The sequence below is a fragment of the Athene noctua genome, chromosome 2 (genome assembly GCF_965140245.1).
Source record: "Athene noctua chromosome 2, bAthNoc1.hap1.1, whole genome shotgun sequence".
NCBI lineage: Eukaryota > Metazoa > Chordata > Aves > Strigiformes > Strigidae > Athene > Athene noctua.
The window spans coordinates 54,267,231-54,292,327 of NC_134038.1; the positions used below are offsets into that span (position 1 = coordinate 54,267,231).

Consider the following 25,097-nt stretch of genomic DNA (forward strand, 5'->3'; position numbering starts at 1 on the left):
CCAGCCGGGCGAGCAGGAAACTCCCGCCGTTACCTTATTAGGGCAGCCGCGGCGCTGGCTCCGCCCCCCACCCCTGGAATGCGGTGACCGCACCGCGCTGCACCAACGCTTCGTTCCGCCGGGGGGGGGAGCGGGCGGAGGCCGAGCCCGGGGCCTTCACCTCGTTCTCCTGGGAGGGTCGAGGCCCCCGAGAGGGCGCGCTAGCGTGCGGCCACCGCCGGGGCCCCTCCCGGGGCCGGTTCGTGGCGCCTCTCGGCCGGGGCCGCGGGCCGCACCGCCAGCCCTCCCCCTCCCCCCCGCGCGGATGGTCTCGCCCACGTCTTCCTGGCTCTGGGGCGGCGGCCGCTCGCTCTCCGGAAGTGCCACCGCCGCTCCCCGCCGAGGACCTTCTCCTGCCGCCGCCAGGTGAGGCGGGGTCGCCTCTAGCGCCGGGCGGGGGGCTCCAGTGGCCGCCCGCGGGGCCTGGAGCCGGGGCGAGATGAGGGGCGCGGTGGGACCGCCTGAGCAGCCGGGCCGGGGGTCGCTTGCGGCGCCATCCGCCTTGGGGGCAGCCCCCCCTCCCCACCTCCGGCCCTCGCCTCGGTGCCGCCGGGCCCGGCTGGAGTCGTGCCTGGGGTGGGCCCCGCGGCTCTGCCTCAGCGCGGAGGCCTCCTGCGCCCTGGGGGGATTGGGGGCGACACTGGCCGGGTCGCCCGCGGCCTGCCCCGCGAGCCGGGCGGTGGGACGCTACCGCGGGCACAAGGACCCAGTCGGAAGGGCTCGGCTGCCTGCCGGCCGCAGCGGCCCTCTCCAGCAGTTTCCTCGCCATCGTTAGAGCCGGGAAAGGGCTAGTGTGAAAACTTCCGCCGTTGGAAGAGTCTGAGTTAGCAGAAGAGGTCCTGAGCCTGTCCTTCCCAGCTTCCTTTTTGAAGTAACTGGCGGCAGCAAAGCAGTTAAGGACAGTTCACGGTGGTTTCTGCTATAACTTTTAGACAGACGCTTTGTTGAGTCACAGACACTAGATTTCGAGGCAAGTTTGCCTTCTGTTTGAGGGTTTAGGAAAACTTAGCAATAAGGGGTGTATTAAGATAGCTTTCAAGACTAGGTGAGCTGTCACAGGGCGGTGCTTTTTTTCCAAAATGTAATCAGCCCTTTATTGAGCTTTACCACAGATCTGCTGGAGTGCCTTGGTCTTACCTTTTCCTGCTACCACCCAGGCAGTGATGGATGCGTGGTTGTACCTGATGCTGTAATTATGTGGACAGAATTTGGGATTTAGCTTTGAGGCTGACTATTGAATTTGATGATTGAAAAGAAAATACTATCTTTAGTTCATGTAGAGACTCTCTTGGGTGTGGATTGTGGGGTTTTATTGTCTGGTGGTTTTGTGTTTGTGTGGTTTTTTAATTTTGAGTGATAGACATTCACAATCCCTATAAAACGATGTTGAAACATGAGGGTGTTTTCTAAAGTGCAACTTTTGGTTGCTGCCTCTAAACAGATCCAGCTTGCACCACTGTTAGTGGGTTGTAAAGTTTTGTATCTAGTTGTCTGGCTCAAGCTCTTTAGTTGCTCAGTTTTGTCTCCTCCTAGAGTTTATCTTTCTCCCTGAGATAAGGACCATAAGATGACTTTGTGTTTCTCAGGTTTGATATCCATTGCTATTGCTTGATAAAGCAAATGAATGTACGTGTACAAGCAGCACAGACCGGCACTAATATCTGAAACTCTTCCTAAATAAAGGTTGTGTTATGGTAAGTCTTAATAGGCAGGATCTTACATTAGAAGTTTCTTGGACCGTTTCCAAAACAAGGCCCAGACCATTCAGTGCATCACAGTATTAAAAACAGAGACTAAACCTGCCTGTCATGACTTGTACTATCTAATGTGAGGTATTTCCACTTTTTAGCTACTGAAATTCTTCGATTTTCAGCGTATACTTACTCTATTTCAATTATAAAAGCATGGGGGTTTTTTTAACTCAATGACCTGGTGGATTTATCAGATAAAACCCTATTTTCTCTAAAATTAGTGGGTCCAGTGCTTAACTTGAATGAGGCTAGCTCTGGATTGGTACGTTGTTCACTGTATGCAGTGAGATAACACTAAGTGTAAACACTTCTAACTTTTCTGTCATAAATTGATCTCTTTGGCTAGCTGAATTGATGTCCTTGTTTTTCTGAACACATTCCAATTTATTACCCTCATTCTAATAGTTTCCCGGTGCTGAGTGCAGTGTTTCAGGCATAGCTGCACCAAACCTGTGCTGAAAGGCACTACAATCTGGTGAGATCAAATGTTTCTCCAGATGCAGGCTGACAGGTGTGGGTTGTGCCTTCTGTATTGCATACAGCCACCTCCCAAGCCTGGTTGAGAGAAACTTAGAAAATAGTAACACAACCATCAACAAACTTTTCATCTTCTCTAGTACAGTATTTTGATAAGGCAATCTTTTGAACAGAATTAGAGGCTGTCTCACCACCATTGGTAGCTACAGTTGGCAGTACTGTGCTTTTGTTACCTCCTCTTGATTAGGATTGAATTGTACATAGTGGATGGCTGGGAGCGCTACCTTGCAGCGTGAGCAAAGCAAACTTTTTGGTTTACTTTAAATATGCCATAACCTGAAAACTATGAATTATTTCAGAGAAGGAGTTATTAACAGGTATTGTTTGACTGTATTTTGGGTAGTGGAACTTTAATCAATAACTCAGAGTTTAACAGTAACTTGCACGTGTTTTTACTGAGGTAAGAAAAACACTGAAGTTATGCACAACCCATGACTGCAGCTTGAAAGCAAGCTACCTTTATTGTCAGCTGTCTTCATACATATCTAGATGTCAGGAGTTCATATTTATTTGTTGGAGTGTTGTTGGAGGCCAGACATCTCAGATAGCTTGTGGTTAGTGAAAGCAATGAAGAGAACTTCAGTGTTGTTGAATGATGCACACTTGCATTTCATAGGCTATTTTTAGTTCGGGACATAATGGTTTGTTTTACACGTCAGAAGAACGTTGTATATGCAGTAGGATTTAAAAGTGTGGAATTAGCAGGGGAAATCAGTAACGCTCTTTGTAGACAGACTGAGAAGGACATAACCATGGAATATCCTTTTATGATTCCGATGATTGGTACAGCATGTCAGGTATCTGATACAAAGCAAGGTAAAATGTCTTGTCTTTTAATTAAAACCAAAAAACCCTAGCTGATTGTTGTCTGAATATGGGATTGATTAACCATGTAAGGGAGTTATTTTGCTTAATTTTGCTCATTTTTTTAAGGATGAATCCAAGTTAGTGACTTTAGTCTTGCTTTTCAGAAGTCTTAACAGAAAATACGGTAACTTTGAGCAAACTCTGAGAAACAGAACTGTGCTGTGACTGATTAGAATTGCATTTCTGATCAGGTGATTTTTTTTTTTAAGTTATAAAGGTAATACTTGGTGTACCTTTGCAAAATATTGTGACTACCTCTTGTGACTATAGAGGAAGCTTAAATTTGTCCTCTTTCAGGACATGCTTGCTGCAGGTGCTTCCTGTAAAAATCAAAATCAAGGATGGAAGGAATCTGGTTTGCGTAACATTTGGTTTGAGCATAATCAAGGATTCTAGAGGCATGTATTGCTTGCATTAGATAAAACTAAAGCACAGAGGAGTGCAAAACTTTGAGAAACAACATTAACAGGGTCTACTTTCTTCTGATCCAGTAACAGTGTTGAGGTTTTTGTGCTTCAGTGAATGACTCAGCTTTTTGTGTTCATACTGTCAACCATAGTTGAACCCTAAGTGTATCCTCTCAGCTAAATAGAAGCAGTCAACTCGAAAGCCTCACTTCTGCCCTGATTATATTAGTGTTATAACTACCATGTTTATTTCCTCATTTGACAGCTCAAGGGAAACAATTAAATTAGTATATTTGTAATACATGAAACTGTATAAAGATTCTGTGAGAATATATAAATGTTTTAAAAGGTTGATAATTTAAAAGAAACAATCTTCAGATTTTCAGAACTATTATGTCATTAATTTAAAGAAGAGTATGCTGGCATTTGCATATGTATTGTGCAATAGTTCCACTGTGTAAGAGAATGGCAATGTCGTACTTTTTGAACCACGTCAGTGTCCTTTCTTTAACACACACAATCCTCCGTTTGACTTTGATGAAAGCACTTAAGTAGTTCTCTTGCAGATCTCTCTCCCAGACTTGGCACCATCTAATGATCTTCACAAAAACTTCAGGCTCTCATCAGGGTCATTCTGTGTCCTGAGAATTACTGCTTTTTTTAACAGCAGCTATTGTAATAAAATGCTATTCAGAGCCTAAAATACTCTTCTTTTTTTTTTTTTTTTCCCCCCCCTTCTAAATGTTAGTTTAGCATCCTGCTTGATTTATTTAACCACTACATAGTATGCTAGGTTAGCAGCCCATATCCTTCTACATGGCAGGTCAACAAGTGCCTCCTAAGCTGCAAAGTATGTAGTCATCTCAATTTGTGGAAGATGTGGGATTGAATCAGCAATACAGTGTGAGTTTCGTTTCAAGAACTAGGATTTGTTTTTTAATGTAGCCTGCTCTTGGCCTACACTGCCAGTCCCTGAATCCTGAAAGACGTTATGCTTAATAGCAAGTGAAGTCCAAATGAAAGAAAATGGAGCAGGAGATATTAAAATAAATGTGTACTTCGGGGTATTTGCTTGTAACATGGAATTTTATATTCCTTCATCCATCCCTCCCCCAAGGACTTGTAATCTGATTTAATAAAGCTAAGTCTGGGATCTGTTTCTGTCTCCCTAGAACCGCCAGCCAACATGTCTAGCAAAAGGGCAAAGACGAAGACCACCAAGAAGCGCCCTCAGCGTGCCACTTCCAATGTATTTGCAATGTTTGATCAGTCGCAGATTCAGGAATTCAAGGAGGCCTTCAACATGATTGACCAGAACAGGGATGGCTTCATTGACAAAGAGGACTTGCACGATATGCTCGCCTCCCTTGGTAATGTCACTTTTCTGTGTATGGTTGTCGAGCAAATTTATGCTGTTAAAATAATTGAGTTTGGGATAGCTTATGAGAGGTCTGAGTTTGTATTACACTTTTCAGATGGCTTTTTCTTACAATTTGAAAGCTAAACCAAATACGAATCCCTTTCTTTATAGGGAAGAATCCAACGGATGAATACCTAGATGCCATGATGAATGAGGCTCCAGGCCCCATAAACTTCACTATGTTCCTCACAATGTTTGGTGAGAAGTTAAATGGCACCGATCCGGAAGATGTAATCAGGAATGCTTTTGCTTGCTTTGATGAAGAAGCAACAGGTATGGGGGTGAAATAACAGTGTACATGTATTACTTCTACGTACTTTTGTAAAAACAAATACTTGTATTCATAGAATGGTGAATAATTTTTTTAATTAGGAAAAATTCTGATTTCTGCAAACTAAAAATCATGCCTCTGTTCTCATTGACTGAAATTACCTCTTCAAACACTATAAAACTTTAAATCCCAAACTTCTGGCACTTCTGTTGTCCAAGACAGGAGAAAGTTTTTTAAAAAAAAAAAAGTTGACTTGGAATCAGGGTCTTCAATTTTTCCTAACTTAAAATTCAGCTTCAGGACAACTTTTCTAAGGGGAATCCTGTCTTCAGAGTTGTGCTTTTATGAAGCACTTGTCTTCTGTCAGCAACTTATATCCACCTTCCCTCTGTTAAGCTGCACTTACAGGAGAAAATGAATACAAGAAAAACCTTGCGTGATTTAAGTGCTGATAGAAGGAACTGCAAGTTACATAAGGCTGTTTAATAAACAGTGCCAAAAATGTATTCTTTGCAACCAGTCTAGTAAATCTGAGTTTTGTCACTGTTTTAAGATCAACTTAAATTTTTTGAAATATTTCAATGTTTCCTGCAGCTATTGAACACAAGTAGGTAGTCAAGTTCCATCATTATTTTGTAGTGATTTTTCATTAGGAATGTTGAAGACAAACAGATCCCCTTTGTGTAAAATACACAGTTGCTAGAAGTCTCTCAGTACTGCTGGGAGTATAGCCCTGATATTGGGAAGAAGGTCCAATATGTATACTGACGAATTTGTATGTTCTTTGTAACAACACAGGCAAATCATAAAATGGCCTTTACTTGAAGTAGTGGGACCATGCAAGTTAACTGAGAGGGTTGACTTTTGATGGAATGCTTGTAATTATTTGGCAATTATAGTAATAGGCTTTAATGGTCTTGTTTTCATTTGGTAACAAACACTGCAGTTCTCCTTAATTGAAACAAAGAATTCAAAAAAGGAATGATCATGCTGTATTAGCAGATAAATGGAAAAATTCCTCTTATGTCCTCTCACATTGTGTTCTAGGGTTCATCCAGGAAGATTACCTGCGAGAGCTGCTGACGACGATGGGGGACAGGTTCACAGACGAAGAGGTAGATGAGCTGTACAGAGAGGCACCCATCGACAAAAAGGGGAATTTCAACTACATTGAATTCACGCGCATCCTGAAACACGGAGCAAAAGACAAGGATGACTGAGCAAATCTCCCGATACCTGCAGATTATCTACTTTACACTTACGTTTATTTTTGAGGGTTTCTTTCTGATAGAACTTCTTGCATGCATTTAGCTTTACAGCTTTCGCCTTTCTCAATGTATTTATCTATTCCAGGCCATTTAGGCACATTTGCGCCTGTGTAATCAGACTGGAAGTGGGGAAAATATTGTGAGGAAAAGGATACGGGGACAAAGATCCCTGGACTTCATAGTCCAGGAAAATAATCTCAATGTTTCTGGTTTAGCTGGATTTTTACATTTTTGTAATAAATGCCATTTTGAAATAAAGATTGCTATATAGATAAAATACCTCAAATTATTTTGTGGAGAATGACATTCCTATTACGCATTTACAAATGCAAGTGTGCTAATTGTATTTTACTTGCAGTTGCAAATCAAGCTGGAACACATTTTTGTAATGTTTTGTTAGGTGTCACAGTTCTGAAATTCTCCTAGTGGTATGTGCTGGTGTCTTTAAAAGTGCAGCTGAACAAATCTCTTAACTCAGGTTTTTGAAGTGGGACTGACTGGTCTAAGTAGTTAGCCAAAGAATTGGTTAGGGAAGATTGTTAAAGTTGCCTGATAGCCTGCAGAGAATGTTATGATTCTTAAGCAGATAACATGCCCAGCTTTTATTTCCTTTCAGTATTGATAGCTTTTTAGCAATATTTTCATGTCAAAGTTTGCATTCCTGTTGGCTGGCAGTAAGTGGTAATGAGGCAATTTTTTTCCTTCTGCTGAAGGAAGCTTGCGCAAAAGAATCTTTAAGCGACACTGTCTGTCCTGGCACTAATTAACAGCAATACATGGCCAGGAAACCTACATGTGAGAATTTAAGAAAAGTAGTTCTGAGAAGTAACTTTATATAACCCTATACCTGCTGAAGTCCCTCTCATTTTTTAAAGGATCATACCTCTACCTCAGCTTACATTACAGCTTGGGGAGGTGTGGCTTGAAGAGAAGGATCTGGGGTTCTCATTGACAAGCAGCTGAACATGATCCAGCAGTGTGCCCAGGTGGCCAAGAAAGCCAATGGCATCCTGGCTTGTATTAGAAACAGTGTGACCAGCAGGAGCAGGGAGGTGACAGTCCCCCTGTACTCTGCACTGGTGAGGCCACACCTGGAGCATTGTGTCCAGTTTTGGGCACCTCAATACGAGAGAGATCTTGAGGTGCTGGAGCAAGTGCAGAGGAGGGCAACGAAGCTGGTGAAGGGCCTGGAGAACAAATCCTATGAGGAGCGATTGAAGGAGCTGGGACTGTTCAGTTTGAGGAGGAGAAGGCTGAGGGGAGACCTCATCACTCTCTACAGCTACCTGAAAGGACATTGTAGAGAGGTTGGTGCTGGTCTCTTCTCACAGGTGATTAGTGACAGAACAAGAGGGTATGGCTCTAAACTCCAAAGGGGACGTTCAGACTGGACATTAGGAAAAAATTTTTCACCGGATGTGTGACCAGACAGTGGAATAGGCTGCCCCAGGAGGTGGTGGAATCACCATCCCTGGAAGTGTTTTAAGGGTCGTTTAGATGAGATGCTGGGGAATATGGTATAGGGGAGAACTTTGTAGAGTAGGGCTGATGGTTGGGCTCGATGATCCCAAGGGTCTTTTCCAACCCGAATGATTCTATGATTGATAATATGGCTTTTCAGCAAGCAAGAAATCATTCAAAAGCAGCTGTGCTGATGCTGCTGTCTCAGATATCGAGGAAAGAGGCAGGATCTTCTCTTAGTTCTTGATGCTCATGTCCTTTCATGTATCTTACTCTCTTGGCCACTGCAAGCTGAAAAGCATAAGGTGACTATCATACCTACACATTTATCAAAGTGATGACTTCTTGTCCAGAAACCATGCCCTGAGCTATTTCACATGACTTAAAAGACTCCAAGGAATAAGAATTCTACTTCAGCATCTACTGTGGCTTTGTCTCTTGTGTACCCTGTGTGGTAGCATGAGGGCTTGGTTAGGGGGTGGGGACAGGGAACTGTATTAGTGTAGATACCTACTCTAAGAGGTTACTGACAAAATTTCTGAGGATGTTCAAGCATAACTAATGCTGACCTTCCTAGTTCAGGTTTCCCTAATATCAGACCAGTATTAATACCTGCAAGTGTGCACAAACCCCTTAACCCCTGGATGGCTTAAAGACCTACACCCGCAGCCAAGAGACCATATAAGAGCATCAGATGCATTTTGTAGCTACACAGTGAGGAACGTCCGGACAGCTGAGGTTGCATGCGGAGGGCTGTAGGGATGTGTCATCAATAATCCACTTCCAAAAATAAAAATAACTTTGGTCACTGAAACAGCTTAAGATTCTGATGACTTAGACTTAGCATTTTGCAGTGAAAATCTTGGAACCTAATCTCTTTTCTCTTGGGGTTCATATATAATGGTCTCTAAGCTCCACACCAGACTAAGCTTATGATGGAAAACTATTTTCATAGGCTGATGCACACATTTAATAGTCTTACATCTGCAGTGATATATAATGCCCTGTGAAGCACTATTGAAAAGCAGTGATTTATTTTACATGACCCATTTACCCTCTTCTAAGGCTACATTTGCAAAGGTCAAATGGAAGCCAAAGAGGTATTGCAGCTGCATGAGAAACCTCCAAGATGACTACGTTTGTGTGAAGTGCTGCCAGTGTGTGCTTGCCTGTTGCTTTTTTTTTCCCCCTCTGCTCTGACTCTTGCTGAAGACACCGGTAATATGCAGCATTTTATTAACTCAGGATACACTTGTTTCTGCTCTTTACACTGCATTTAAGCAAATAAAACCATCTTTTATCACACAGTGATCAGATGACTGAAGCATTTCACAACATTAAGTCAGCTTAATATACTAGCTCAGCAACTAACTGATGTCACAGAGGTGGTGTTCATATACTCTGAAGTATGGATCCATTCCACCACTGACCTAAGAACTATCTTTAGATTGCTTGTTTCTAGGATCACTGTCACTATGTTGAGAAACAAAATGTAACACAGGGGCCCCATCCTGGCACAGGACATCAGTAACTGTATGCCTTTGTGTCCTGCCCAATGCATCTGGTCCAAAAGCTGGAAAATACTTGAAATCTTGTCATCACATTTCTCATGACTGTGGCCTTTTCTCATCCGGAATGTTACTAACCTATTATTTGATATGTTCTGGGGAGATTCAAATGGCAACAAATAGCTCTTTTACCATACTGAAGGCATTCAGGCAATGTAAGTCCAAATAACAGGTGAGTAACAATCAAAGTAGAGTCAGGAACATCTTAGGTATCAGCAGTTAATCTGCTCTTGGTATTACCTATGTACCTATGCTCCAATTTTGGCTTGCTTACTCATTTTTTTCAAACTCTACTGTCATTTTTAGATAACCTCCTCCTTTGGAAAAATGATTTAGGATAACAGTAACTCAAAAACAGTATTACAGAAGCCAGGAACAATATAAAAGCAAAAAGAACTCAGTAAATGCCTCTCAAAATGCAGCTTAAAAATAATTTATCATGAAATGTTGAAAAGCAATACTGGGAAAAAAAGAAATTCCACACAGCTCATTTTTTGTTGTGCTCTGAGCAGCAACTCCATAGAGATCACAATTTTCCCAGACTTTTGACATATTAGATAAAAAAACTTTTCATCTTTTTAATAAAAAAAAAAAAAGGCAGCACATGGCTGCTCTTCCTATTTCCCTCTGCAGCTCGTGGGCCTGCACACACAGCATTCCCTGCTCCCTGGGACCACTTGGGTAGGAGCAAGCTCCATTGCTGCGGGCATACAAAGCAGGCAGGCTGCTGTGGTAGCACACTCTTTGCGAATCCCTGCGCTAGACCTTGAAAAAAAATGTGTTCTGCAAATTTTCTTCTTCAACAGAAGAAAATACTACAAAGGAGTGTGTTCAGACCAAATGTGTGATATTCCCAAGAGAACAGATCATACATAATAGGCATTGCATCACAGTGTTTAAGGGGTCATGCAGTCTGTATGAATGTAATAACCCTAAGGGAACATGTTTACTTGTTTCTCAGAAGCATGTACTTAACAGGAGAGCAGGAAATCAAACTGCCTCCTGGAAAATCCCAACTGCTTGCTGCAGGCAGACTCTTCTGCCACACAGCCATGATTTGGTCCCTTAGTAAACCAGCCTTGCACTTTGATAAAGTTTGGAAATCAGCTACAAATACTACAGGATTAGGCAGGTCACGGCTAACTTTAATACACGTGCCTAAAGGAGCAGATAGTATGTGACAGCAGCATTCATTTTAGCCTTCCTGTAAACTGCTGCTGCTCATTTTTGCAAATTTTAATCCTTAATTTATAATTTCCTCACTTTGACTACTTCAGGGTATCAGTGAGTACAACCTCACTAAACATTGAACTACATTTTGGGTTTTTTTCCTCATGAATGTTCTGTGCATGGCTCCTTGGGAGTTAAAAGACAGTATTTAACGAAAATTTCCAACCTCTGGCATATTCAAGTGAGAGGGTGTAAAACGAGGCCTGCAAGCCCTGTCTTAGTATTTGCTAAAATAGAGCTGGCATCAGACATGACTAACTTGAGCCTTGACTTAGTATTGTATCTAACAGGTAGTGTTTTTTTTTTCCTCTATCAAATTCTTCCTTAATTGTGAGCTAACTATCTCTAACGCAATAGTTTTTATACTGGCAATGTACTACCACCCCACAAGAAGCATGCTGATTTTGAAATTGCTCCACCAGCCAACCAAAACCTGCACAGGCATCAGCTAATAAGAAAACTGGTAACAGTTTACTTTTTCTGTCAAACACCTGACTAAATACGCTCCTTGTTTTCTGGGTATGTTTTTAAAATGCCATTGTAGGCCTTTGGCCAAGCACTGAGCACATTTTACTTTCTTCCTTATTTGTACGTACACATTGTCAGAGAGATACAAACATGGGAGGAGAGGGCACACATGTATGTCTTCAGGTTTAGCAGAATTAATTACATGTATTCGAAAGACTGGAGGCCTCACTCTCTTCTTACTAAGAACACCTTATCGACACTTATTTTTGCATTTCACTTATAAACACCGTGAAATCATGGTGTCTGGCAATATTTCTGTTTAAAACTATGGCAAAAACGGGAGAAAAACCTATAAATATTTGGCTAAAATTATTGCAACTTAACCATCTGGGACAAAAACCAAAGAGATAGACAGAGCACAAGTGGCAGTACGGTGACTTCTTTATCACAGAGAACAGGTAGCAAGGGACAAAAAACTAGCAGAAATCAACAGCCCAAGATGTACTTTCTAACTTTTTCTCTTTTTTAAAAATTTGTGTTCTTATATATAAAGGACTTTGGACTTGGGAATGCAAGGAATACCTTGACTGCTGAGTCCAGTCCCCTCATACTCTGTTAAACACGTTTCAGTGCCCATTCATACAAGGATTAAGCTGCATAAATTATATTGGGATTTTTCATTTTCTCCTGTTTTACAACACTTCAGACAGTGACTTTATATATTTATGTTCCACTACACTTCTCTGCATTGTCCTTGGCCCAGCTATATCGTTGTCATACGATGCTCTAGAGAACTTATGTTCTCACATTTTCCTCAGCTATGCACACTGGAAGTTACCAGAAAGTAATTTTCAATACGGAGAAAGAATATATCCTTCTGTAGGCTCCAATACATTCTCTGTCAGCTTTTATTTTTCATGCTTCAGCATTTACATTGTGGCAGGGACCACCTGGGAAAGTAGTAACTTAACATTTCTATTCATGAGGTCTTCAAAAGAAAACTAGGAATAAATACCCTGCAGTCAGTTAAAAGTCTTGCTCTGAGGCCCTCCAAGGGACCCAAGCAAAGACATGCATTCAGAATCCCTTCTTTTACTCATGACTTCTCAAACCTTTTCCCTTTGGATCACAGAATGAGTGACAGTCACTCTGACTGATACAGCACTGCACTTGGGATAGCTTGGTAGAGACAACACATCTAGCGGGAATCAGGGAAGAAGGGATGGAAAGACGGAAGGATGAGTCAAAATACTAGGTGAAGCAATTGACGGCCAAAATGCTTCTGTTAAATGACTGTTTTGACCTAGAAATGACAGAACAAAATTTTGAAATATTTGATTGTGCTGTCAATACTTAACCTCTACAAGTAGCATTTGCTACTTTTGTTGAACAGTGATAATATGCTCAGAAAAAATATCTTAACTGGCAAAACTATCTGACTTTCACACATCTTCAGTTTTTAATTCAATGTGAAAATCACAAATATTCTTTTCCATCTAGTCTCCTTTTCTATACTCTTTTGTTTCCTATGCATATTCTCAGTCTTAATTCTATGATGTAAGTGTACACCTTCTATGGTATGAAATAGCCTCCGTACAAGAAAAATTACCTAAGCAGGAGTCTTTGCCCCAGCTGACAGAACACACAAGAACTGTCTAGAAGCAAAACACAAAAGAGGTGGACACTCAATTCAACCTTCGCATTTCTTCCAATACAAAATCTAGAGCATCAAATAAAAATAGGAATAGGTAAGTTCAAAATTAATAAGGTGAAGTTCTTCATGTAACAAATAGCAACCTTGCAAAGGAAGCCAAAAACACCTGCAAAAGATATTATGGATATTAAATTTACAGCAATTCAAGGATTACATATTAGGCAAGCTGATGAAGGAAGTTCATCGTTAATTACTACATACCACATCTGGCTCAGGGTGGCTTACTCCTCCATGAGTTAAATGTAGTAGAGGTTGAAAGAGGATTCTGGGAAGATATCACATGCTTCCCTGATTCTTATTCTTCCCTCAATACCTGCATATGGCCACTGCTGCTGCTCTCACCTTAAGAATAGGCTAAAAGCACCCAGTGCTGCTCGCTCTCCTCCAAAAAGAAGAGGAAGTATAAAGAGATTTTCAAAAAACCTGAGGATTCCAAGTTTCAGAGGGGGTAAAAACTAAAACACACATACCCCAAACCCCTATAAAACCCTTCAGGGACCCGATAGGGGAGATCTCACAGCATCTATTATCTGTTGAAGGCATCCAAGGAGCCAATAGACACATCCCAGTGGTGGTATACCTAGAAATGCAAGAAGCAGGGAGAAGACACAGCTGTTGGGCTTCCCCTTACCCACTTTATGGGCCAATTCTGACTTGCTGAAAAATCAGGGTGAGCCTTGGACAATCTCATTTGACCCCAGCTTCATGGTTCTCACCTTCTTAGGAGGCAGCAATATCTGAATGTTGAGCAAAACTCCAACCTGAGCAATCCTGACAGTGCACATACAGTCCATGGGGACAGCAGCTCACCAAACAATGGCCAAGACTTTGCTCCCTGCTTTCCACATGCAAAACACACATCTCTTTACAGACAGGGCACGCCAGACGAGGCAAACTTCTACTGCGAGCCAGTGCAACTGTACCACTAACATTAATTAGATTTGTAAAGAAACATCATATGACACAGACTGATTCTGCTTCATTAAGCAACCAAGTTAATCACAAAGATTTGCACTGTCATTGTAACTCAGCAGAAATGAGGGAATGGAGAGAATTAAATGAAAGGAGGGAAAAGGTTTACTGTAAATTGCTTGTTGTCTTTAACAGCCTTAGAACTTAAGTATGAAACAATTTTGAAGGCTTTTAGGCAATCCGAAGAAAACAAGTCTAGGAAAACATTTCAACAGCACCGAAGTATTTGAGTATTTTAGGTGGAAAGGATATGAAAATTGTATACATTTTGCTTAAAAGGGTTTTTTCTTACACAACACTGACATAAATGAGAAAGAAGGTGGGACTAATAAAGGAAAAAGTAGTAGAAAAAAAAGAAAACTGAAGCAGTTAAGAGCTCAGCATTTTTTTAAAAAGATCACGTTTTCAGAATGGATAAATTAATTTCTATTCTGTATGGTGTATGCAGGAAATTATGCGGTACTGAGAAATAATTTTTTGGCATACATTCTTGGATGTGGTAGTGCAAGCATTTTTTCCCCCGCCCGCAAAACAAACTCTGTCCAAAACTGAAACTCATCACTAGGCGGCACTATTTGTTGGTACAGCACCACACCAGCATCCATCCTTTCAGCACACACTCTCTCTGCAGAGCAGCTGTAGAACTGCTTCACTCTGGACATACTTGGCATTGTGTGGTGGCAGAAGGCTGAATGAACCACTCAGCAGCAGAGCTACCCATTTCATCCTTGGGCTTCCCAGAACACGCTCTCCCTAGGATGTGCCTGGACTGTTCTAGAAGAGCCCCAAGGCCGCCTTCAAGACCAGGCCTGCTGTCCCGCCAGATAGAGATCTGCAAGCACAGCTCTCTGAGCAGTCAGGGAGCACCACCAGTGCGCAGAGGAGCCTGCACGCTCAAGAAAGGAGCCGGCACACTCAAGAAACAGCCCGTGGCTTCGCTGTACTCAGGAACAGTCTGTAGGGCAGCAGGAAGTGGGATTACAGCCCCGCTCTTCTCCTGCATCAACCAGGGCCCAGCAGTCACAGTGAGCAAAGCACTGTTAAGGCTGCGGGCAGCTCACAGGTACCACCCTCAAGCAGCATCCTCTCCAGAGGGAGGTTTAAACAGAAGAAACAAAGTCCTGTTCACCTGAGAGATCATCACAACACATCCTCTTCATTAAGAGCTGAAGCACAAGCTAATACATTCACAAAAACAAACCTTGACTTTTCTTTCTTCTTAAGATTTATGTCGATGAGTAAAAAAATATTCTCCAAATATTCCAAGAGGCAAAACAATTCCTTTTTTTCCCCTTTACATTTCCTTAGTGGTATAATGAATGCTGGAATCAAGTAAAATGGAACCATTTGTAAAAGCATTACATAGATTTACATCACACAGAAGATGGTCTGCATTTAACAACTGCTTCCTTTTCCACTATGATGCAACAAATTGGAGACAAAAGCTTTGAGAGACACAGACAATTTTATCAGTAAGAACCTATCTCATAATGGGTGAGTAATATTACAGTACCTATTCTCACATCTTTGAAATTTAAACACTGGGAACAACAGACACAGTGACAGGTTTCACATAACACCTTTTTAATGGCACAAAAACTGATACAGCATAGAGTAGCATGTTTGCAGCAGTGGTTCAATTTAAAGTAACCAAAAAAAGCATTTTAAATTAAGATATCAAATAACTATTTCCATAATTAAATTTCAACACACAATTCAGTTGTTCAAGATTATCAAGGAGTATTTTAATAACTCTATGACCATCTTGGTGCTTCTACTGCCTTTCCACCCGCTCACACTTTGCATATAATTATCCTGAAACTATGTGCCATGCCTAGTAAGTACAGAGGATTTTTCCCAAAAACATTTTTCATGAGCATGCTCTCAATTCAGCAAAGTTTAATATTATCTTCAATTGCATTTCGAGGCAAATGTTTATAAGAGCAATATTAAAATTCATTGGGGAAGTATTCTTATATAAGCTAATTAGGCCAAATTCTCAGACCTCAAACTCTTCTGGTTTGAGGAGAGGGTAAGGAAAGAAAGTTGGGCCTTTCAGCAGTTAAAGCGTCTCATTTCAAATCTGGGACTGCAACTTCTAGATTATATATTAACTTCAGTGTGTGCAGTGCCTAAATATAATCCATTTACATCTGCAAATATAATGGGTAATTTCAGCAAAAGCCTGTTCATCTATTTTTTCATTTACTCCTTAAAAGTTACTGCTTGCCAAGATACCGACTGTATAGCAGCAAATCTGGTAACATGTAGGAAAGCAGTTAAAAGAATGATGAACTGACAGTACAGCTTTCCCATCTGACAGTATTTCAGAATCTATCTGTGTACCAAACAACTGCTTCTGAAGCCCAAGTGATTCCTATCACCCTACTTGGGGCCCTACTTGGGCTTCAATATGCAGAATGTGAATAAGCATTCCGTTCAGAAAAATTTCAAAAATGGGCTAAAAACGAACGGCTGCTGAAGTAATTTCAGACCCCATCCTCAGAGGAACACTAAGAAGAGCCTGTACCTCAATTTCTTTGAGATCCTACATTAGTAAATGAACACAGAAAAAGTGTAATCCTTTGCACTGTTTTCATGAAGAAATTATAAGCAAGAATAAATCCTCCAAGGGGTTTTATAATCTATGACTGCAACTGGTGTTCAGACTTGTTCATGCGGGAGTACTCATTTAGGAGACTTAAAGATGCAAGCTAGAATTTTTCTGATCCCTTAAGCGAAACATGAGGAAGACTGAGTGTAAGGATACGACCTTGCACGTAACTCAGTCGGTACGTTACCCACTGATCAGGCTCCGTTTACCTCACTGCTGGGACACCATCAAGCCCCCGTTAACTCCGCGGTCGCCGGCTGAGGCTTCAGGTACACGGATCTTCAACGTGATACATAAAAAATAAAGCACACGGGAAGAACTCGGTGGCCCGAAGCAGCCCTCCCACAACGACGTTTCCACCTCTCAAACCAACAGCGCGGAGCCGTACCCCCGCCCGGCGGGGCTGCCCCGTGGTACCCCCCGATCTCAGGCATGCGTTTTTAAGGCAACTTGGGGTTATTTTTCCTCATCGGCCTTCTGGTCTCTCCCCAGCCCAGCACCCCCCAGCCTCAGGGCCCGTCCCCGGAGCGGCGTCAGTCGCCAGCGAGCCTCCCCCCTTCCCCGCAGCCCGAGCACCGGCGGCGGCGACTTCCTCAACGGGCTGCGCCAACGCTGCCGGAGCGGGGGAGAAGCGTTTGCGGAGACGCCCCGAGCCAGCCGCCCCGCGGAAAGAAGAGGGCTGCGATCTTTAAGGGAAAGGGTCTCGCTGCCGTTTCGCTGCCCTCCGCCGCTCCTCCCGCCGCCGCCCGCCGTCGTCCCACCGCTCGTCCTCCGCCCGCCCCTCGTCCCCCACCCGCCGCTCAGGAGGGTGATGGTTTCTCCGGGAAGCACCGGGGCTGCCGCCGCCGCCGCTTCCTCTTTTCGCCTCCGTTTCGTACCGGTTTCCCGCAGCGATCGTTGGGGTGAGGCTGGGAGGATCCCGGGTGCTGCCGGTGGGGAGGTGTTTGAGGGCGGGAACGGGGCTGTGGAGAGAGTGACCGTTGGGAGACGCGTTCGAGTCAGCGACCGTTGGCGGCAGCCGTTGGGGCAGCTGCTGCTGAGGGGAAGCGATGGCGTCCGGTCGCCACACCGCTTTCCCGCCCTCGCCGACGGTTGAGGCTGAGGCTCCGGCAGCCATGGCTGCCGGAGCCTCAGCCTCAACCGTCGGCGAGGGCGGGAAAGGGGAGGGGGGGGGGGGGGGGTTGCCCGGCGCCATCACCGGTGGCGTCGTTTCTTCCTGGAGAGAGCAAGAGCTCTTCGATTCTCTGCGCCCTTCAAAAGCGTGTTGCCGCTCTTGCAGAGAGATCAGCGTTTCTCCGGGCGCCAAAAAAATTTAAAAAAAAAAAAAAAAAATTTTTTTCTTTCTCAAATCTTCTCTGTGCTCGCTGCGCGTCGTCTCCGAGATGGATTCTCCCCACGGGTCCAAATTTAGGGCAAGGTGCCAGGTTTGCTTTCAGGTCACAGCCTTCTGGGGTTAAAGCTGAAAGGGGCTGCGTGTAAGTTCCCCTCCCTCCGTCCCTCCCACCTACCCTAAAGGATAGACGCAGTCTCCACTGGTTCATTTTATAAAAATCTTAAAGCACTGCACCATGGAAACCTGAGCCGGCTTAGCAACAGGTAAATTAAATAACAGCGGTAGCAATGAAATGGACCAAAGCGTGGCCGTTTCTCTGCGTTGTTCAGACCCAAGCTCATCCTGAGTGTTGGAGGTGAAGATACCTTTTTCTGAGCAGTTTTTCTAGGGAGATGAACAAAAGCAGTGTGAGTTGGTTGCTTTCCCTTATTGCTTAAAGGAGTAGGCAGCAGAAGTCAGCTTTCAGGTATGGCAGGCCTGTAGTATATTTCAGGTAAAATTAAATGTATAAAAGTAAATGGAGGTGAGGCAGAACTTACTGGTATGAGCAGAAATGTAGCTGGCACAGTTTTCTCCTAGTTTTAGGGCGTTTTAAATAACGGAAGGCAAGTAAAGGACAGAGACCCATCATTATACAAAATAGTAACTACTTACAGTTGTCAGATGTCAAGTACAGGCACTTCAGAGTTTGGTCAGGTAAAGCGAGTTGTGTTTCTCCATCCCCAGCTATCCAATACTGCACACAGTTATCATATATCCATATCTATACAGATCTCTCTCCCAGGCTTAATAACAGCGCTCAAAACCTCGCTTTGCTCTTTTAGACTTGAGAGCAGCCTGAGTTCCCTTCTTGCAGGTGAATGTATCAAGAAGGGATTCCAGACAAAAGCTGTCCCTTTGAAGACTGAAATTCAAGTATAACTTAGGTCTTGTTTTAGTCACTTTTGCTATTTAGGAGTCTGTCGTTCATTTGTTCATATTTTCTGCTTCTCTCCCTTTTTGATTAGAGAACTACATTCTGATGAGAGGAAATGGAAGTGTTAGAGGTGGTTTCTATCTGTAAACTTTAACGTTAAACTGTAGTACAGTGGGGTTTTTTCAGTCCTAACTCCGATCTTACTGTATTTACCGTATTCTCTCCCTAGTGTCCAAAAATCAAAATGTCTAGCAAAAAGGCAAAGACGAAGACCACCAAGAAGCGCCCTCAGCGTGCCACTTCCAATGTATTTGCAATGTTTGATCAGTCGCAGATTCAGGAATTCAAGGAGGCCTTCAACATGATTGACCAGAACAGGGATGGCTTCATTGACAAAGAGGACTTGCACGATATGCTCGCCTCCCTTGGTAATGTCACTTTTCTGTGTATGGTTGTCGAGCAAATTTGTGCTGTTAAAATGAGTTTGGGATAGCTTATGAGAGGTCTGAGTTTGTATTACGCTTTTCAGATGGCTTTTTCTTACAATTTGAAAGCTAAACCAAATACAAATCCCTTTCTTTATAGGGAAGAATCCAACGGATGAATACCTAGATGCCATGATGAATGAGGCTCCAGGCCCCATAAATTTCACTATGTTCCTCACAATGTTTGGTGAGAAGTTAAATGGCACCGATCCGGAAGATGTAATCAGGAATGCTTTTGCTTGCTTTGATGAAGAAGCAACAGGTATGGGGGTGAAACTCAGCCACTTGGGGAGGGGAGTACTTTTCTGTTGTTTATTTGGGTTTCTAAATAGTATGCTGATTTTTGCACCTTTATAAATGAAGTATGACACAGTGATTCTAGATGGCATATTCTACCAAGTAATGAGTCTTTGACTTACCACTGAGTGAGAGTAAAACCTGTCTGGCTGTTCTCTGTGAATAGTAGTAATGTTCTTCTGTGAAGCTTTGAAGAAAGAAGAGTGTTTTAACTGGACAGCATGTATGTTCCTCAAAGTGCAAAGTAAGATGCATTTGCTCTAAGAAGATGAATTCAAATTGGTAATAATGTGATTTCCCAAGGCATTGAAAAGGTAACGGATGTGAAATCTGTAATACAACTGAGTTTGTCCTCCCCCTGTAGGAGATCTGAGATGCATCTGAATTCTTCAGTGTTTTTAATATTTCAAGACAGGCTGTCCAGACTACATAAACTCTTTTGAACCCTCATCTTGCCTAGTGTATGTTAAGGCTATGATGACAAATGCCATGTGTCATGCCCTCACCCGCAGCTCAGTTTGTTTTCAAACAAAAACAAATGCAGAGCCCAGTTTTACTACATCAAACTTTCAAGTTTGTGTCTGCAATTTTGAGGTTAGAGTTTATGCTTTCATTTATTTATTCATGTAGGCTAAGATTCTGAAGAAATGTGTAGCAACCAGGGATGAATCCTTAAGGCAATTCTGCAGAGTCACAGAATATCAGCACTTTGAGCCGTTATGAACACAGCTTACTGCTGGGTGCCAAAATTTTGTAGCCTCTCTACTAGAGATGTCACTGCACCTATAATTTTTCTCACAACCGTCCACCACAGTATTTCAATCTAACATGTGGATAGGTGCTCTGAACCTTTCAAAGGATATTAGTCCATTTCAAACAGCTATTTTCAGTCTGTGTATTTTTAGCACCTTTTGCCTTTTCAAAGAGCATCCCCTTCCTGCTGAGGTGTAGGTAAACAGGCTTTCTGTTGGTAAGGCCTTTTCAAATGTTAATTGACTTCCTCCCTCTCAAGGGAAATCTCTTTACCATCTCCTAGAGAAGGAAGTTTTGTTAGTAGGTTAATTATTTTCTCTCCACAGGTAGTCTGACTCACTGTGCTACAAGGTTTTTTTGTGTGCACCAAAACAAGAGCCTGCGAATTACAATATAAAGAAAATGATTGTGCTACCAGTTCTTTTGAACAGTAACCTTCTATGTAAACAATAAGTTACTAGTTCAGGCCCCCATGTACTGATAAGATTGATTTTTATCATCTTTCAACTCTGTGTGGTACATGTTTTAGTCTAGTCCTAGGATGATTTGAGCATAATGGTTCCACAGTCTCTTTTGTGTCTTATGCCATCCTCAGATTTTATCCAGGAAACGTGTTAGATTGATATACTGGTTTATTGTTCTTTGATTCCTAATAGTCAAAATGCAGTCTTCAAAATAACATGTGATGTATTTGTAGAACCCATGTTATGTTTGCCTTTTATTCATTTTATTCTCAGATTTGGCTTCTGATCAGTTTGTTCCTTTAAAAAATGAACAAAAGCATTTCCAGCTACATCAAACCTTTCTCTTTTTTTTTTTTTTTTTTTTTTTTTTGCCACTTCATAATCTCCATGTGTTTTATGGGCCTGATTTTCTGGCTCTACATCAGTGTAGTTCTTTTGAAAGAGAATAATGCAAATCATATCCTCTTGATGAGGATAAGGTAGTTGTACTTGCTGGATTTTACTTACATTTCCTATATTGCCAGTCTAGTTGGGTATATTGCTTCAGCATTACTATTGTACGTAGCACTACAAAAATAGTATAAAAGTTACATCTGTCTGCATTTGGTGTATCTTGTCTGCTCTTTGATCTTGCGTTGTCATCTGTTTTGTGCTGTCTGCCACAGGCTGAATCTTAAATTTTGGTTCATTAATTTGTTACTCCCCATCTACATCGAAGCTGTGTGCAAGGGAGAGTGGGAATACTGTTTGCTTTGCAATTCGGTGCTGCTAAAACTTGTAGTGTATTCCTAGTTTGGCAACCTCGCTCAGTGTTTAAACACCTAGCCGTTCAGACAGAAGCAATTAAGACCTTGAGGCTAAACTTGCAGCACCAAAGGCCTTGCATTCTTTGAATACTAATCCTTCTGTCATCTCTCATCACTGCTTGGTCTCTGTAGGGCTGCAGACATAGAGCCTAATCTGTTTAGCTGGTTTTTCCCCTTCTTTACGCACATCTGCAAAGAGACAGCTCCAAAATTTGACCCGATTAAGATCGGCCTGGCTAACTGAACATTCTCCCCGGTTTTACAGTAGAACATTGCTCTTAGCCTTCTTAGTTTGGAGTCAGTAGTCAAGGGCTTGTCTACACTGGGATATGATGCTGTTTTAATTAGCATATATTGAAACACGGGGGTTTTTTTCCTTCCTTGCAGCATACACCAGCCCATGGTAATTTGTTATGCTCACTGACTGCCTTTTGGTCCCCTGATTCCCTGTTCGTTTTTTGTCTCTCTAATCAACTCTGTTTGCTTAAGTTATTCAACTCTCTTTCCAAAGCAGAACTTTTTTTTTAATCACATCCTATTTGAATCTACATCAGTTGATGTGGGTGTCTACATATGATTTCCAGCTGTTCTGCAGTTTACCTATCTTTTTTTGTTTTGGAACACGCTTCTACCTCCTCTGTTCTGTTACTGATATTTGTCCAAATAAAGTTCAATAACCAATTTCTCAAATGAAGCAACTATTGTGCATTTAAAGGCAGGGTAGGTCTTATTTCAGCGTTAAGCAGTTTCTGCATTCTTCTGTCTACTATTTGTTATGCGCATTCCTTTTTTCATCTCTGACCTTTCCTCGAATTATTTGGCAACTGGCGGTTCTGCCCATCTATTGAAATTGAATTAACAGAACATACTTAGCAACTGCTCATTTTTATATCTTTGTTAATTTCCTCCAAAGTCTTCTGCTAGTATTTTAGTATAAAATACTTAATATATCCTACCTTTTTTTGACTAGCTTCTCCACCTTTGCCTTTCTACAGTAAACATTATTCCTCCCTCCTGAGTTAACTTGCTCAATCCTGTCTGAAAGTCTTTTCTGTTATAAACTCTTTCCCTGGACACTTGCCAGTAGTTCACTGTATCCACATAAACCGCCTCCAGCAACAGTACTGTGTGGCATTGAAGAGCCAGCCAGTGGTTATTTAGTCCCCAGAGGAAACTAGTTTATAGAGGATGCGCAAATATATCTAATTAAGTCAAGAAAAATATAATTCAATTAAGGGAACAGCTTGTGTAATGAAGACTAGCATTGACAAAAACTTGTTTTTCCAGTTTGAGCTGTTGAAGATCAGTAGATGGAAGTAGGTGTTACTAGATCACAGCAGATCAGGCCCTCTTTTCAGAAATCCGTAATGAAATGCATCAGATTTGCCCCCCTTCCCCTTTGCATTCAACAGATTTCTTTAGAAATCAATTAAGAAAGTATTTTGGGCTTTTGGTGCAAATGCATATATTAGATGCTGTATTAGTTACTTGCATGTCTGTTGGTATGTCTGTCTTACTGCTTTTGAAGACTCGGCTACAAAATGGCTTCCCTCTTGTGTTTCTCTCAATATGTCTCATTCTAGGGTTCATCCAGGAAGATTACCTGCGAGAGCTGCTGACGACGATGGGGGACAGGTTCACAGACGAAGAGGTAGATGAGCTGTACAGAGAGGCACCCATCGACAAAAAGGGGAATTTCAACTACATTGAATTCACGCGCATCCTGAAACACGGAGCAAAAGACAAGGATGACTGAGCAAATCTCCTGATACCTGCAGAGAGCTTTTTATCCCTCCCATTAATTTTATTTCTCAGGATTGCTTTTTTCTTTTTTTTCTTGTTGGGACCTTTTGCATATACTTGTAGCATTCCAGCTTTTTCCTCTGTGGACTCTGGGGCTGCCTAGGCACACCTGCACCAGTGTAATAAGACTGGAAATGGGCAGGAAGAGAGGACAACTTGCAGTGATAGAGGTTTAGGGACAAAGATCAGTGAGGGTGGAAGCCCAGGTAAAAGTGTCAGTGCTACTCATCCTAGCTAGGTTAATTTTACATTTTTAATGGGAACTTTTCAAATAAAACACGGCTATATTAAGTATATAATTAAAATCTCCATGCTAGAAGTGGACTGTTTAATCATAACCGTAAGATTTTTTGCAGCTGTATGCAGTCGTGTTGTTACCTATTTTTGCCTTAAAAATGAAGCATAAGTCACTTGAGCATACTGATGTTTGTACTTCAGCAACTGAGCACTTACTGTTGTGAGCACATGCAATGAAGAAATTATATCCTTCAAATTTTAGTACGGTGTAGATTAATTATTTCTGTCCAAGACTTGCACATTAAACATTTTCAATCTTATGGTTGTAATTGAGGGGGTGTTTTACCACCTTAGCACCTCCATTCTTGACACCCGAGTACAATATTAATACTGCTTTTTAAAAACTTATATGGTAAATATTAGTGAGTGATATCTTAAAAAAAGATACCACATGTGAGTAGAATGCTTGAGTGATGCCTCTTACCAGATCTGCAGGACTGACCATATAGAATTCATTACATTTCATTGCACCATTTATTTTTTTCTTTCTTTTCTCTTCCCGTCTTTTTTCAAAGCACAGTGAGAATGGGGCTGGATGAAGGTGTGATGCCTCTGTCCTTGTTGTTTTCTATCTGAAAATGTCATTCTTACTTTCCAAATGAAATAATATACAATATATTTTCAAGAGCTGCTGCTGAAGGTAGTGCTTTTGGGTGTGTGAGGAGGAGGCATTCCTTTTTGTTCCATTTGTCATGATTATATCCTCTAGTTCTTGTGGTATGGAACACGTAGCAGATTTGCTGCAGTACTCTGAGGCAGCTTTGCTATAACCTGCTTGTGGTTCTGGTTTTTTGGACTTGAGAGAAAGAGTGATCAGAGCTGCTTCTGTCACTTTTTTGTAATTACGTTGTTATCCCTTACGAATTTAGGTTACAAAATCAAGAAATGTCATTTGGCTGAGAGCGTTTCGCTGTTTCTTGGTAGGCTGCTATTGTGAACTGAACTTCTAATAAATTTCATTAGAGGACAGCGATTATTTGTTTTAGAAATAGACTTCTTTTATGAATAACCTACCAGGACTGACCTCTTTTGAGAAGGACAGTGCAATAAAAATCGTTCACTGGTACTTGTAAGGAAAAGCTCTGAAGGTTCTGCTCTACCTCAGCCCTGGTTTAGCTTTGCTAAAGAGTGGGAACTCTGCAAACATACCAAGGATCAGAGGACGCTAGCGGTAGGCCTGTCAGAAGGGTATGGAAGATGCTGAAAAACAGGGGGGAAAAGGTTCAAAACTCTTTCCGAGAAGACAGAAGAAATCCAAATGCTTCAACAGTAAGTTTTCTCTCAGTCGCCACTTTTGCGCTGAAAATTTTTACATTTAGAGGGGGCAGAGATTAAAACTCCAAACAGAACTTTTGT

At 42.0% G+C, this 25,097-nt stretch overlaps 2 protein-coding genes across 3 annotated transcripts; both read left to right on the forward strand.

Moving 5' to 3' along the window:
* The first annotated feature begins 269 nt into the window (after nucleotides 1-269).
* On the forward strand, nucleotides 270-6,849 carry LOC141956895 (myosin regulatory light chain 2, smooth muscle minor isoform). 2 transcript variants are annotated; one of them, XM_074897760.1, is made up of 4 exons: nucleotides 270-405; nucleotides 4,774-4,971; nucleotides 5,133-5,294; nucleotides 6,340-6,849. In XM_074897760.1, the coding sequence occupies exons 2-4, from the start codon at nucleotides 4,788-4,790 to the stop codon at nucleotides 6,510-6,512; spliced, it is 519 nt and encodes a 172-aa protein (XP_074753861.1). In that variant the 5' UTR covers nucleotides 270-405; nucleotides 4,774-4,787; the 3' UTR covers nucleotides 6,513-6,849. The 2 variants fall into 2 exon arrangements, with proteins under 2 accessions (XP_074753861.1, XP_074753859.1); XM_074897758.1 differs by lacking the exon at nucleotides 270-405 and adding an exon at nucleotides 3,007-3,143.
* Nucleotides 6,850-17,382: 10,533 nt separating this feature from the next.
* Nucleotides 17,383-24,714, forward strand: LOC141957520 (myosin regulatory light chain 2, smooth muscle minor isoform-like). Its single transcript, XM_074899139.1, has 4 exons — nucleotides 17,383-17,489; nucleotides 19,066-19,264; nucleotides 19,422-19,583; nucleotides 23,225-24,714. Exons 2-4 carry the CDS (start codon nucleotides 19,081-19,083, stop codon nucleotides 23,395-23,397), a joined length of 519 nt encoding a protein of 172 aa, XP_074755240.1. The 5' UTR covers nucleotides 17,383-17,489; nucleotides 19,066-19,080; the 3' UTR covers nucleotides 23,398-24,714.
* The last annotated feature ends 383 nt before the right edge of the window (nucleotides 24,715-25,097 follow it).